The sequence below is a fragment of the Carlito syrichta genome, unplaced genomic scaffold, assembly GCF_000164805.1.
Source record: "Carlito syrichta isolate Samal-C Ts95f unplaced genomic scaffold, Tarsius_syrichta-2.0.1 Scaffold312601, whole genome shotgun sequence".
NCBI lineage: Eukaryota > Metazoa > Chordata > Mammalia > Primates > Tarsiidae > Carlito > Carlito syrichta.
Genome location: NW_007256697.1, coordinates 223,448 through 239,186, shown reverse-complemented (window position 1 = coordinate 239,186; position 15,739 = coordinate 223,448). Strand labels below are relative to the sequence as shown.

General features: G+C 37.5%; 1 protein-coding gene across 1 annotated transcript in view; it reads left to right on the top strand.

Moving 5' to 3' along the window:
- The first annotated feature begins 573 nt into the window (after positions 1–573).
- The window catches only part of LOC103272474 (solute carrier family 12 member 1), a 71,765-nt gene continuing 56,599 nt past the window's right edge, over positions 574–15,739 (top strand). The window contains exons 1-6 of the mRNA XM_008069963.1: positions 574–701; positions 7,287–7,371; positions 10,365–10,516; positions 11,625–11,732; positions 12,053–12,176; positions 13,977–14,078. Of these exons, the coding sequence (XP_008068154.1) occupies positions 7,317–7,371; positions 10,365–10,516; positions 11,625–11,732; positions 12,053–12,176; positions 13,977–14,078 (541 nt within the window). The 5' untranslated portion in view covers positions 574–701; positions 7,287–7,316. The remainder of the gene's footprint in view (positions 702–7,286; positions 7,372–10,364; positions 10,517–11,624; positions 11,733–12,052; positions 12,177–13,976; positions 14,079–15,739) is intronic.

Genomic DNA, 15,739 nt, shown 5'->3' with positions numbered 1-15,739 from the left:
AAAAAAAAAAAAAAAAAAAAAAAGGAGTAAAATTGTAAAGTAGTTTCACCCACAAGTTTCTTTAACAATTTTTTAAAAGGCTTAAAAAAGCAGTATGTTGACTGTTTAAGGTATTAATGCATGTAAAAATGTAGTTGTATGTATGTGGGGTGAGAGAGAGAGAGAGAGTGTGTGAGTGTGTGTGTGTGTGTGTGTGTGTGCATGTGCGCGCGCATGCGCGCGCGCACGTGGTATATTTGTGAGTATGCCAGTGTGGTCATGAGATAATTTTTTTACCCCCTCCTCTTTCAGTTTCTTCTAGATTCAAAAAAATCAGCCAGCTTGGGTTTCTGTTGGAACAAACATTATTGATTTTTCAGAACTAGGTCCTAGAGATCTAAAACCTTGTGATATATATTTTGACTCTTGGCAAATATTACATAAGGTACATCAGAAGTACACCAACACCTTCAAGTTCATCTCAACTAGCAGATAGGAATATATTTGCATTTAGGGATATGAAAGTCAAAGGTAACTTTTAACCTCTGTGAATAAAAAGTCTACATAATAGTTTTCTCATAATTTGTGTTGCAGCATCAATATTTGCAGAAAACTTTGGGCCAAGCTTCACAAAGGGCGAAGGCTTCTTCTCTGTCTTTGCCATTTTTTTCCCAGCAGCTACTGGAATTCTTGCTGGTGCCAATATCTCAGGAGATTTGGAGGTATGTTGTTTTTTCTGCTTCATAGTTGGGAGGTGGTAGTATAGTTGGTGGGTAGCAGCATGAGGAGCTCCAGAGATTGGATAGGGCCATATTTTCCTACAGATTCGAAACTATAGGATTTCTGCAGGATTTTCTGGTTATTTTTCTCTTTTTTAATGCCAAATTTGGATTCCTATTCCAGATAGCTCTTCCAAAAGTTTTATTCAGTAATACCAGAAGAACAGAGAATATTGATAATGTGCCATATTTCTAACAAAATGAATATAGTTCAGTGAAAAAACACCAGACTACCCTTTATCTTTGAAACTTACAATGAGTTAGAACATGAAACATTCATGAAAAAGTGAAAAAAAGAAAGACAATCACATTATTATTTAACATTCCACTCATATTATTCTATGCTAAATACCATAAGGAGCATGTAAACACCATGTTAGGATATTGGGATGTTATAAAAGATCAGTAACAGTGGCCTAAACAAGATAGAGGTTTGCTTTCCTAGTGCATAAAAATTTGAGCTCAGCCAGCACAGTGACATATACTTGTAGTCCCAGCTTCTAAGGAAGCTGAGGCGGGAGGATGGCTTGAACCCAGAAGTTCAAGACTAGACTGAGCAGCAGACTTTATCCCTTAACATTCTCTTCTCCTCAAATTTGAGCTCATAGTGCATTTAATGGAATAAGAAAGGTCTGCTGCTCCAAAAGATTGCCCAGGAACTCACATGACCTCTTGTTTCACCATTACTGTTGAGTTTCTCCTCATCTGCAAAGTCCAAGATGACTGGTAACTTTCAAGATCATATTCCAGTCCACAGGAAGAGGAATAAGGAAGTAGGGAACAAGAGGTTTCTGGAACTTGCATACATCACTTCTGCTGTCTTCCACTGCCCAGAATTTAGTCTTGTGGCCTTAACCAATTACAGAGGAGGCTGGGAAATAATCTCTAACCTGGCTGCCATGTGCCCAGATACAATTTTAGGAGGTTCTAGTATTAAAAAGAGAAAAGTGAGGATGGATATTAGGGGATAATAAAAAGTCTGTTCCACACATACAGACACACACACACAAAAGTGTAAGATACAGATTTTACCTCAATAAATTTATAATCAACTTTGGAAGATAATAAATATTTTCAAGAGTCATCAAGAGATATATATAAGTGAAATTTATATGCACTGTCCAAGTGGATTGTGGAATAAAAATTTTGGACACTATTCACAATAGCAAAAACATGGAACCAACTATGCTGCCCATCAAAGCTGGACTGGATAAAAAAAAATTGTGGTACATATACACAATGGAATATTATCCGGCCATACAGAAGGACAAACATATGGACTTCGCAGCAACTTGGATGGATTTAGAGTCTATCATACTTAGTGATCTATCACAGAAACCAAGAACAGAGTACCATATGTTCTCACTCATAAGCGGGCCTTGAACAATTATCATAATACTATAAGAAAGGGATTGGCAGTGGTGGGAAACTGCTAGGGGAGTGGGAGGTGGGATTGGCGGTTGAGGGAAACTGCTAGGGGAGGGAGGGGCACATCTTATCAACAAGGGTACCTGCATAATCAACGTTTATATTCCTAACCCTGAATCTTTAAAATAATATGCCTAACCCCACATCTTTAAAATTAAAAAAAAAAGGAAAAAAAATTGGACAAATAATTGTTAAGTTAGTCAGGGATGATTTCCTCAAGGAAGTAACTTTTCAACCTGAACTTGAAGCAAAGGCTAGATACTGACAATTGATAAGGAAACATAAGAGTATTCCAGGCAGAGAAGACAGTCAGGCATGAGGAAACTGGGAACAGGGAGGAGTCTCTTTCACTTCAATTGGAGAAACCCTAATGAGGCTGGATCACATTTAAGGCAAGGAGAAACAGCTTCGGAAGGATCTGAGCCAGAGGTGCTTGCCCTAGAATATAGCTTCATCAGAGTGGAGTCTTTGCCTTTGATTTTGTTTGTTGTTGAATCCTCAGAGCTAGTAAAACTTTGATAAATATTGATTGAGTAAATCAATAATGGCATTTAGATTTGTTGTATTGGGGACCACGGTACCATGGTAAGTTTTTGAGCAGAGATATGGCATAAAAAAAGATTATGCTGAAGTATTGAAAAGTTAACAAACTTGTCCAAAAAGATTCAAATAGTATCACTGTGTAATGAAATTTAGCTATGAGTATTGAGCTTCTGGTTTCTCAGCTCTGGAAGAGTCTTAGAGATCAGTGATTTAAATGTCTGCAAACTTTAAGAATATCTTTAAATTAGAGAATATTGTGCTTTCCCTTAACCTCTTAAAAACAAACTTGTATCAGATGCTTAGTAGTCAGTTCAGCTTATCCAGCACTTACTGAGTAACACACTGTGTCACTGGGGACACAAAGAGCTTCATTCTGCCCTCAGGAAGCTCATAGTCTAAAGGGATTACAGATTTACTCTATATAAGTTGGATCAAGCCAAAACGGGATCATGTGCAAAGGAAAGAGTAAACAGCAGAGGAAGACTTGGCCACTTAATCCAGATTAAGGATGAATAGGAATTTGACAAAGTTGAGGGGGACATTTGGAACAGAAGGAATAAGATGTAAAAATGCACAGAGAAAGATGTTGTTGATGGGAATTATTTTATGTGCAGAATAGGATATGTTAGTAAAAACTTTTCATCAATAGATTAATAAATGTATTTATAAAGAATCTCCTGTGTGTCCTAGGCACTCCAGGAGTAAGCAAATAACTAGAAAATATTATTTCTGTCTAAAGAGCCAATACTTGAAATTTCTTCTCCCAAAATAAGTGCTAATTTGATTTAAGATTGTTATGTTAGTAAAGAATTATATTTCTTTATTAGTCTGTACTGAAAATTCTCTGTCTTTGAGTTTGCATGTAAAGAATGTACAGAGGATAAGCTGTCACGGTTTTCAGAGAATGCATGATTACAATATTATTATAGAATGTTACATTCTTTCTATTTTATAAATACTTAATTAAAATTAAGTACTAATATTAATATTTAATTATGATTTTACAATTGAGCATAACTTTTAACACATATACTACTATATACTTTTACTTTATATTATGTAATTTTACTAGAACTCAGAGGTCCTTTAAACTTTTAATTAAAGACAATAGAATCTAGATATTATCCCCAAACTAGCTAGAGACACTAAGGAGGTTAGACAAGGGAGAAACACGATTAGACATGTATTTTAGAGCAAGGGATCCCCAACCCCCTGGCCATCGACTGGTTATCATAGGAGTGTGTACCCTATGGTGAACTGCACATGCGAGGAATCTAGGTTGTGTGCTCCTACTGAGAATCTAATGCCTGATGATCTGAGGTGGAGCTGAGGAGGTGATGCTAGCGCTGAGGAGAGGCTGCAAATACAGATTAACATTAACAGTAAGGTTTGACTGCACAGAAACCATAATAAATCAACTGCTTTCAGACTCATATCAAAATAATAATTTCATAATATTTTATTGCATATTATAACACAATCATAATAGAAATAAAGTACACAGTAAATGTAATGCACTTGAATCATCCTGAAACCATTCCTCCCCCAACACTATGGTCGGTGGAAAAATTGTCTTCCATGAAATCAGTCCTTGATCCCAAAAAGGTCAGGGACCACTGTTTTAGACAGTGCCTTCTAGCAGCTTGAGAAGGACGGATTAGAAGTTAGAGGAAGGGTGTAATCGGTAGAAAGACTGGAGGCAGAGAATCAGTTAGAAAAGTTGTGTTCAGTTGTCTAACAAGAGATGACATGGGCCTGAATTAAGGCCGTACAGGGGAAAAGGACCGAGGAGATCAGCTTTTGTTAGTTAGGAGAGAAAATAGAAAAAATGGTTTTTACTATGATCCATGGTAGGTAACCACTATATATCACAACCAAGAGCACACTTAAACAATTTTCTCCAAATGGTTCTTTATTACCAGCAATTCCTTTTGATATTTTCACATCATTCTATTCTATGGTATTTTCTTAACACCGGTTGCAACCTACTGAATTGATTTCATGGCATAGTAGATAAAGATAAGGAAACTCAGATTTGCCCATTGAGGTTGAAATGGCAGCAGGACACCAAAGTAGCAATGTCTAATGGTAGCTAGATTTATGAGTTGGGAGCTCTGGAAAGGAGCTATGAGTTCACCCAGATATATGCAAGAGGAAAGGGAGAATAAGTCCAAGCCCGAACTCAGAAAAATACAAATGTTCAAAGTATTAACAGTGGAAAGGAAGTCCATCTTAAAAAAAAAGATCGCTGGAGCCCAGCAGGTCGAGGCTGCGGGAGCAGCCACTGCACTACAGTCCGGGCAACAGAGTGAGACTCCAACTCAAAAAAAAAAAAAAAAAAAGTTAAAGAGCTAAGAGGTAGGAGGAACCAAGAGATAGTAGGATCATAAAAGTCAAGAGAGGAGGATGATTTGAGAATTAGTAACTTAGTCAAAAGCCATAGTGGTCAAGCATGTTAAACACTGAGAGGTGAGAGTATATTGAGAAATGATGAGGACATGTGCATATTTGTAGATACTATTTCTCTCCAAAAAGAAATAGAAATAAAGCATAATGGACTCAGTTCAATTCAGTAAATATTTGCTTAGTAAATATTTATATACTGTAGGATATACAAGATACTGATCTCAACTCATAACCTCAGATTCCTCCTTAAGAAGGCACTTCAGGCTGCCGGTAACAGCAAGAGTTGGCACAAGGGGATGCTTCGGCGTTCCCATTCAGAACCTTCTATTTACTAAGAACACATTAATAGATAATCTGTAAATGTGTCCCTGAGAGAAATACCCGAGTCTAGTCAAGAGAGTTAAGATGTAACCTCAGAGATGCAAAATTAAAATATGGTCATCAGCAATCTAATAGATTGCCTGTATTCTGCCCTAAGAAAAAATACAACATTTAATTTTAAAAAGTGAAAGAAAGTTAGATTTTGGGTTACTGCTGGGGGATGAAAATTAACATTTAAAGTGAAAAAAAGAGTTTGTCAAAGTCCTGAGCCCCATTTAGGAGAAATGTAGTCAGACCGCACAATGCAAATATATAATCACACATTCATATATTGGCATCCCAATGTACATATTTTAGGGTCAAGATGAGCTCTCATGTAACTCCTATTAAGTAATTTTAGAGTTTCTAACAGTTAGTTGTAAATGAAAATAAAGTTTTTGTGTTTTAGAAACAAGACTACTTTCCATCTTCACATCTCTTATCCTTATATAGATGTTCTTTCTTCCCACTTAAGTCAGTTCTTTACATTTCAAGATCCCAAGAAATTCTTAATCAATAAAATAAATTTTGAAACATAACATAAATTAGGGGATTGAGTGGGGCCCATTTCAAGTGTGTCTGCCTTCTTTCTTCTGTGTGCTGCTCTACTGTGTTGCATAAACTCTTGGAGACGATAGTTTAGAAGGAAAAGACAAGGTATGTATGTATCAGAACAAGACTTGTGTGCAGATATTTCTAGAAGAGTGGGGAGAAATTGATGATCACAGAGTGGCTCTATAGGACTGGATTACTCCCATGTGGGAGTTTTTTTTTGCTTCAGTTTTGACTTCCAGCTGTGAATCTACATTCACCATGAATGACCTTTTTGATGAACTTGATCAGCATATTTAAGTTAAAATAAAAAGGCTCAAAATTTGTTTGACTGTATTGATCGCTTATTTGTACTGAGGTGTGTCATGTCCTCTGGTGGGGGGACTAATACCTACTGAGACTGTGCTTTCTTCAATTCAATATTTATTGACTCCTGCTATATGCCAGGCAGTGTCCTGTATAAGCAGTGAATACATTAAAATTTCTATTTAATAAACCCTGTTAAGTTGAATTGAATATAATTCAATATGCTCCTTGGAAATTGATTTGATATGATTTTGCCCCCCCAATAGGATATAAAATGGTAAATTAAATATGATGTGAATTCAACTCAGTGAAAATATATACATTTATAAGCAAGAGAAAAGCCCATTTTATGGTAGAAACTTGAATTTGCCTCTTTTTTAATACTTGCTTATGGAAATCAAACATTTCCCATTGCAGTAGTTTCTGAACTAGATTGCAAATGGGGAATTTAGAGTATTGAAGAATTGAGTAGATCATCCTTTTTTCTCAGTCTAAAGTGATTTATTTTAAAGGCAAGCCTGAGCTCAGTATAAAACAAATATACACACAGAGATATGTGCAAAATATGCTTGTATATTTTCCCCTAACACTTAAAGGTCTGATGCACCTGCATGAACTTCACAGGAGATAAAGGGAAGGGAGAGGCCTTGGTGAGTGAACTACTTACTGTCCTTTTCTATAAAAACTCCCTTCTAGACAGTTAGAGATCTCTTCTATTCAGCCAAATTTTTCAGGTTTTTAAAATTTACTCTGCAAACCTTGTCTTTGTCCAAAAAGAACTCAAGCTCACTACCTTGCAATTTACTTTATCTTTCCTGTAGAACTTGTCTCGGGAAGGGTAGCCTAAACATTTGAAAATGTGGAAATAATTTCACATGATCTGGGTTTCTTGTTCTGCCCTGTATTCTCCAACCTCCATGTTATTTTTCAAAGGATCCCCAAGATGCCATCCCCAGAGGAACCATGCTGGCCATTTTCATCACCACTGTTGCCTACATAGGGGTTGCCATTTGTGTAGGTAAGCGGTACATCTCTGTGGTCAGAATGTCAGAACTAAAAATGGTCTGGTTTTCTTCATGTCTAATGAACTCTCAATAGAGCATTCACAGGAATTTTTTATGGCAACAATTTTAATTCCCTTCATGGCACCTAAGTATTAATGGTTTAGATGCTTTAGGGGTTTGAATGCAATGAAGCTGCAGTACAGGTAGCTCTGGGTCAGGGCAAGAATAAAGCTAATCAGATTGCCATTCTACCTGAACACAAAGGGGATCCCATTTTACAACCCTGGGTGGTAATCTCCTACTGGTAAGGAAGACACCATGTCTAGCACACACTTCCCTTGCCAGAGGAGGCAGGTGAAAAACAGAGCAGAGAAAGAAAGCAAAAATAAATAAATAAATAAAAACTCCCTAAAACACAGCCTTAGGGAAGTACGAATGATGCGGAATTTATGACTCTGTTTCATCCTTGCACTGCTGTCCCTAATATGGAAATGTCACCGTCACTAATTGGCAGGAAATCAGAACAAGACCCAGCTGCTGGCAGTGCGGGCAGCCAGCCCCTACATTGCTCAGTGAACAGAAAATATGTGTACTCACCTGCTGTTCCCGAGGCTGACTGTGGTTCCACCTGCTGCTTACAGCCACACCTCCTCCTGGTTGGGGGCTGCCTTATACTCTTGCTATTATAGAAGAGGAAGAAATGTGATTTCTCAACATTCAGCAAAGAAAACTTGGTTTGACTGTATTGTTCGCTTATTTGTACTGAGGAGCGTCATGTCCTCTGGTGGGGGCACTAATGCCTACTAAAATTGTGCTTTCTTCAATTCAGTACTCTATGCCAGGCAGTGTCCTGTATAAGCAATGAATACATTAAACTTTCTATTCAATAATTTCTGTGTACAATAAGGAACACAGCTCTAGGCTGGACCACTTGGAAGCCAAAGAGTACATCCCAGTCCTCCTCTGCTTATTGTAAGGGAAATTGGGAAAGTGCTTATATCCTGAGTTGGTCTCTGAAGATAAAGGCAAAATATTAACTTAGACTCTTGCCTGTCTCCTCTTATTTGAGGAAATTTGATGTTTTGGTTAAATGTATTGTTTGGGCATATCCAAGTTTAGCTACATGTGAAGAGGTTTTGTTCTAATTCTTTAGGAAATCAGCACATTGTTAAGCGACATTGAAATCACCTAAAGTTAAATTTCCCAAATGGTTTTCTGTTCTATACATGTAAAAGTAAGGGAATGAGTAAAGTTATATACCTGATTTTAGAGACTTTTCTGTTTTTTGCTACTAATGAGTGGAAAAATCTGCATTTCTATACTTTTTAGCAGGGTAAGAGGACAGTCATGGGGTCAATGGACTGTCATTAGTACAAATAATGACTCATGGTCTGGCTTCATGGAAATTTGGAGAGATCTGTTATGCAGGGGTTAAAATACATGATTCTGAAAATTCAGTTCAACATAAATAAGCAATGCAAAGAGGTAAAATCTGGGATAGATAGTTTGGCTTGGTAATCAACATCCATAATTCCAGATGTTTGAGCAGAGTGGCTGACCTCTCAGGACCATGATAAAAAGTATTCCTGCACTGATTATTCTAAATGGTTCTTTCAAATTGAAGATTCTATGATTTTTAAGTCTTTCCCAGATTCAAAAAATATGGATTCCATGGCTAAGATCGAAGATATGGATTCCTATTAGTTCCTGTCACTGGGACCTGCTGTAAAATTATTGGCAAGGCATGAAAACCCACCCTGGGTGCAGTTTGAAAAGCAAAGTAACAAGTTTTATTGGTTTGCATTTGGTTCTTATTTATCTTTCCTGTAGTTCAGAAAAATTTGTATATATTGCATATGTATATTCATATATTTCAATAATCCTATCAAATATTTAATGGCAGAGATTACATTTAGAAAAATTCAGAAGAGAAGCCAGTGATTAAAATATGTATTAAGAGTCTTTTAGGCCACGCACAGTGGCTCAAGCCTGTAATTCCAGCACTTTGGGAGGCTGAGGCGACTGCCTGAGGGGACTGCCTGGGTTCGAAAACAGCCTGGGCAACTTGGCGAGACCTCATCTCTACAATAAATCAAAAAATTAGCTAGGCATGGTAGCACACTACTATAGTTCCAACTACTTGGAAGGCTGAGGTGGAAGCATCGCCTGAGCCCAGCAGGTCGACACTAGGGTAGCAGTGAGCGTGCCACTGCACTCCAGCCTGGGTGACAGAATAAGACTCCAACTCAGAAAACAAAAAAGTCTTTTAAATGTTCATAATTCCATTTCTGAAAACTTTCCTGGGGAAATATTTTGAAATACAGAAGAAAATATATGCACAAAGATTATAGAATGTTTATATGTTTATCATAGAAAATAACAGGAATGCCCAAATGTATGAAATAATAAAATAGGTAAACATATAAATATTTAATAAATATTATTATTTAATCATTACCTAGAAAATCTTAATATTTTATCCTAAGACATGTCCTTTATTGTTTAAGCCATTAAAACTATTTATAATATAGAACTATAACTCTGTTTTAAAAATTATGCAAAGAATATCATTAGTTGAAAACAAGAGCTTTGTTCTCTTAATTACTAGAATTCCACGATGCCACCTTTAGGTTCTCCTGCAGATGAGGAAATAAATCCTGGAAAACACCCAATCAGTAGCACTGAGCCAGAAATATAAATTAAGCACATATTGTGTGCAGAGCTCTGCCATGAGCATTTTGAGATCAGAAATTAAGTCTCAACTCCTAAGTTCCTAGCACTCAAACCTAAACCACACAAAGCAGTTGAGATGGCAGCCTGTTACTAACAGGGAAGTTTCCAGAGCTCAAAGGATGGGAATCTCCAGGTACCATGTCTTAAGAAGCATTGACAATGAACTCAGGCTAAGAAACAAATCTGTTCAGACCCCAAGTAAACTAATGTTTTTAGAAGAAAGCTGTAAGGGAGCAGAACCTTATTTTTTAAAACGCCACGGTTGTTTCCACAGGGGCCTGTGTGGTCCGAGATGCCACCGGGAGCATGAATGATACCATCATTTCTGGGCTGAACTGCAATGGTTCAGCAGCCTGTGGGTTGGGCTATGACTTCTCAAGATGTCAACATGAACCATGTCAGTATGGGCTGATGAACAATTTCCAGGTTTGAACTGCAAAAAAAGAAACACAATTATTGCTGTTATACCATGTATAGTAAGACTTCTGAATCTGCAACTGATTGATTATTGATTGATATGAATTCACTGAGGAATACTTCATGAGGGAGGGAAAGAAATCATACAGGCATTATGTGGTAGCAAATCCCATGGTAGGGAGACAATAAGCAGTTATATGAATTGAGTCACGAGGGTGAGATCACCACCTGGCACTATGAGTCTTCCAATCAGTTGTGCAAGGTTTTATGGTGGAAAGTAGAGCTTAGGTTCATTGGCACTTGGAATGCATTTCATGCATGGGCTTCAGCTTAGGAAGAGCCTTTGAGGTGGCCCTGGAATGCCTAAAAGACAAAGCCAAGAGAGAAATTGAGAGCACCAGAATGAAGAAGTAAATAAAGGGAAAGGAACAAGGGAAGTTGGGGAAACTGAATGATTTGAAATGTATTAATTTGTCTGCATGATTGGTGAGCAGAGGGAGAAGTAAATTTGCCATGAACGCTTCATTCATCTCTTTTAACAACCAACAAAGAGAAATTAACTCAGCTGAAGTCATTATTCCAAAATATGACTTAAATTGACAGAATCTCATCATGTCTCAGATCTAAAATTATGTTTAATGAGCACAGAAAAGCAAAGGTCTCAAAGCCTCTGTGTGCAAGAAGAAGAAAGGCTAATGCTTTTAAAAAGACTAGTAAACAGCTGAGTCCCTCCCCAAACCTTATTAAAATACCACTTTCTGCTGGATAGGATTTTTCATCATCAAAGAAACATATGACTACAAAGAACAGAGGGGGGAAATGTCAAAATCCTTGAAACCATTTCCTTCTATATTCTTTCCAGTATCTTCTGGATATATTGTGGTGAGCATTTAGTATTTTATAAATAACAAATAAGGCCATATCCATTTTGAAAAAAATAAAATTAAGAATGCAAGAATGAAGGAGGGGGGAAAAAACTCTGGTTAGAAGCAATTCGCATACAAAAAGTGATTCCAAATCCCTGAAAGTGAAAAAGGAAGCATTTGCATACAAATGTGGCTAATTTTTTAAACCGGTCTATCAGATGAGTCTTCTTACTTGAACCTCTCTTCTCAAGGTCATGAGCATGGTATCAGGGTTCGGCCCGCTCATCACCGCTGGAATCTTTTCAGCAACACTTTCCTCCGCCCTGGCCTCCCTGGTCAGCGCACCCAAAGTGTTCCAGGTAATACAGCCACAAGAGATTGTGTTTCTTCCTATTGCTGTTTCCACTGCATGTGGATCAAGCTGAAATATTCATTCTCACAGGCAATCATTTTCTATCATTTCCTGAAACAGTTAATGTTTGCATCTGGCTCAAGTGCTATGTCTGCCACATAGTCAAGATCGATTCAAATAACATAAAGAATGATAAACTGCAGTGTTAACTTGTGCTTCATATTGTGTATCACTTAATCTTTCCCCAAATCTTCTTGTTTGAATCACCTAGAGAAAATGACTGTGCATAGATATAAATGACAAATTTCTCCTCTTCTTTTCCATTAGGCTCTGTGCAAGGACAACATCTACAAAGCCCTGCAGTTCTTTGCAAAGGGATATGGGAAAAACAATGAACCCCTGAGAGGATATATTCTCACTTTTGTCATAGCCATGGCATTTATTCTTATTGGTTTGTAGTTTTCTTGTTTTTATTGAAAGGCAAAGAATTATTTTGATTACTCATAGAATTTTCCTTTTAGTTTGAGAAATTACCCATTTTATGTTTAAGATCCCATTTGGGAATATTGGAGTCTGCCTAAGAAGGAAATGAGAAATCCTTGTGTGTAGAGGGCCTTTGAGGAACTTCAGGTAGACTTTGAAATGTTCGAAATTCTTCCAACTTAATGCCACTGAATCCTTCCTCCATCCTGCCTGATATTGTCTAATTCCAGGGTCTCCTCCACCTGCCACTATCTACTGTCCTGCTGGCTACCAGAATTGCAGTGTTTCTGAAAATGTGGTCCATTGACCATCTATATTACCATCACCTGGGTGTTTGTGAAGAGATTTCTGACTCAGTTCTAGAAATACTGAATCAAACTCTCTGAGGATAAGAAATCTGCATTTTACAAGCTCTTCAAGAAATTCATAGACCCCTAATATTTGAGAACCACTTACCTAAACTGTAATCTTGACTTCCTCTCCACAAGCAATACAGAAGCAGCTACATGATCTTAGAAAGTCACAATCATCAGCTTTAGCCTGCACATTCCTCACTCCTCTCTAAGGCCCTACCTTCACTGATGAGCTTACAAGAGAAAAAGAAGCAAAAGGCATGGAAACCACCCATAGGCAGGCAGAGACTTCTTCAGCCCAGAGGGCTCCTCATCATCACTTAGTAAACTCAAGAAGTAACTGTGATTCATGAATCCTCCTAAGAGTTCTATAAGGTTGAAGAGAGAAAATTATAACTCTCTGTTTGTTAGATTTTTTAATTAAATAAAAAGTGATTAAATAGAGATGTTTCAATTATGTAATGTAGTCTTTAGACTCTCAGATCACTACACTATAATACAGTTAGGTGATTAAGCAACCAAAATTTTAAAAGTTTTGTAGAAATTAAATAATATCCTTTAAAATCACTGTTTCAAAACAGTGTGAATCAGCTCCACCCACAAGCTTTTATGGCAGCTGTTTTTGTCTGCTTTCTTGTTGGTATCCATGTTCTAGGATCACACCCAGCTGCCTCATTTGCATCACTGAGGTTGATAGATGTCTGACCTTCAGATAAAAGAAGATGTCTGTATTTTTTTTCTTATATCACACAGTAAACAATCAAGTGGAATTAAATCATACTAGATATTTAGCCACTGAGGCAGAAGAATTTTTGGCAAACTTTTGAGAGGTTGAACTCTCTAGAGATACGAAAAAAATATATAAATGACAAACAAGTGTCCTGAAAACCAAAGAATGCATATGGGGCATATGCAGAGAGATTTCCATTTTGGAGTTTCTTGTACACTGATACTTAACTGTTACCTGGCAGAGCCTTTTGATTGTACACATAGCAGATAAAGAACACAGGATTTGGTGCCTCTAGAATAGCTACAGGGAGTTCATCAAATGCCCAGTTCCCAATCTACCCACTCCCCACTTGAATTTTTTTAGGTAAAAGTCTTGATTGTCTATTTTCTGACTGGTAGGTTTTCTCCTTACTTTATGGAAACCCTGGCTAAGAAAAAATATATATATATATACATATACATATATATATATACACATATACATATATGTGTGTGTGTGTGTATATATATATATATATATATATATCCCAAAGAAAAATTGCTAACTTCTTAAACTTTGACAGATGCTAGCTATGTTTTCAATTTCCAAATAAAGTCAAGTTTCTAGGCTATTCCAGGCTATAACAGCTGTTCAGCCCCTGGTCTCATCACTCATACGTACATGTTCAATTCTGCTTCTTTTACAGCGGAACTGAACACTATTGCTCCCATCATCTCTAACTTCTTCCTGGCCTCGTATGCACTTATTAATTTCTCCTGCTTCCATGCTTCTTATGCTAAATCTCCAGGTAAGTTGACTTTCAAAACTAAAATACGCCTAAGCAAACAGTTAGTTTGTCTCAATAAAATGAAATAAGTCAGTGAAAAGTGTTCAATCAGTGTTTATATGTTTCCTTATATCCTAGTGGGAAGTGTAATCCACTTTATTTTGGTGAGTTGGGGGATGACTTCTGAAATAGAAAAAGAATCATTTGAGCAATGGCCTTTTTGACCAACCGTAAAGTCAATTTTCTCCTGTGGTAATAAATTATTCATTGCAAGAGAAACCACATTTATTTCAGCAGTAGAAAAACACCACTATTTATTTCCAGGGTGAAAGTGACCACAGAAGTGGAATTAATGTATATATTTGAAACTTCCTTACTATCAATTTGTTTCCTGCCCATGGTGCAGAAGAAAAGGATGAGTAATTCCCATAATTACCTGCTGAGTGTAGGCAATGCAGATATGTGTTGGGCCCCGGCACAATAATGCTGGTGGCATCAGTGCACTCCTTGGGTTGTGCTTTAACGTTGTTCATATGTTCACACCAAAGAATCTTTCCCTTTCTAGTCACCCTTCACCTCTTCCATTGTCCAGTAGCTTCTTCCGCCTTCCTACCAGAATGAACTTGTCATTATCCACCTTCAGAAAGTTCTCCACCACAAGAACTTTTACCGGGATATAGCACATTTCCACTCTTTTAGGACCTGCCAAGACCTCAAGCCTCCTTTGGAAAAGCTGCTGCCAATGAGACAAAAGACAGATGGGAAGGGAACTTTTATCCATCTAATGCTGGGCTACAGAGGATAGCAGAGGACTTTTCATTTCTGTTTTGTTGTGTTTTTTTAATCACATAGAAATATGTGACTCCATGCCATGTTATAGTCATATTTGAAAAATAAGGTGAAGTAATAGAGGCAGGCAGCAAAGAAGAGGGAAAGGAGAAAAGGAAAGCAAGAGACAGAGAGAAAAAGGCAAAAAAATAGAAAAGCATATAGTAGAAGGCACATGGATACACAAACCCAGAAAACTCCTTCTCCCTCTCTCCTCCCCTCCCCCTTCCCTCCTCCTCTCCCTCCCCCCTCCCTCTCGGGCACACACACACATACACACACACACACCCCACACATACACAACACACACACACACACACACACACACACACAGAGAAAGCCAAACTCAGAAAAAATAAGGATATTTCCAGTGATGTTCTTGAAATGCTGTTTCCATCTTGTGGCCATTTAAGAAATTGCTTCTGAAGACTTGCAAAGCTCTGTTGTGTTTTGGCAACTCTTAATTTCAAATGTACTTCCTTTCTAGACCAAACGTGCCTATCAAATTGGAGCTTCCCGATCCTGACCACTCTTGTCGCCCAGTTTCTTTCATTTCAGGGAACTAATAGGACACAGAAAACCCCCGTGTATGAATGCACTGTGTGAGAAATATTTTCATTGCAAAATGCATGACATTATAACACATTGAGTCTAAGAGGCCATTGCTAGCCATCGGTTTTAACAAGCCCTTTCTTCATCTTTTCACGTTGACTATTATCTCTGAAAGAGCAAGAACTATTCTCCTAGCAAGCGCTATTCTCTTAGGGTAATGGTGGAGCTGCCAGGAAGTCAAGCACATTGACTCTTTTTTTTTTTTTTTTAATCAATATTTTTTATTATGATTTTGTGGGATA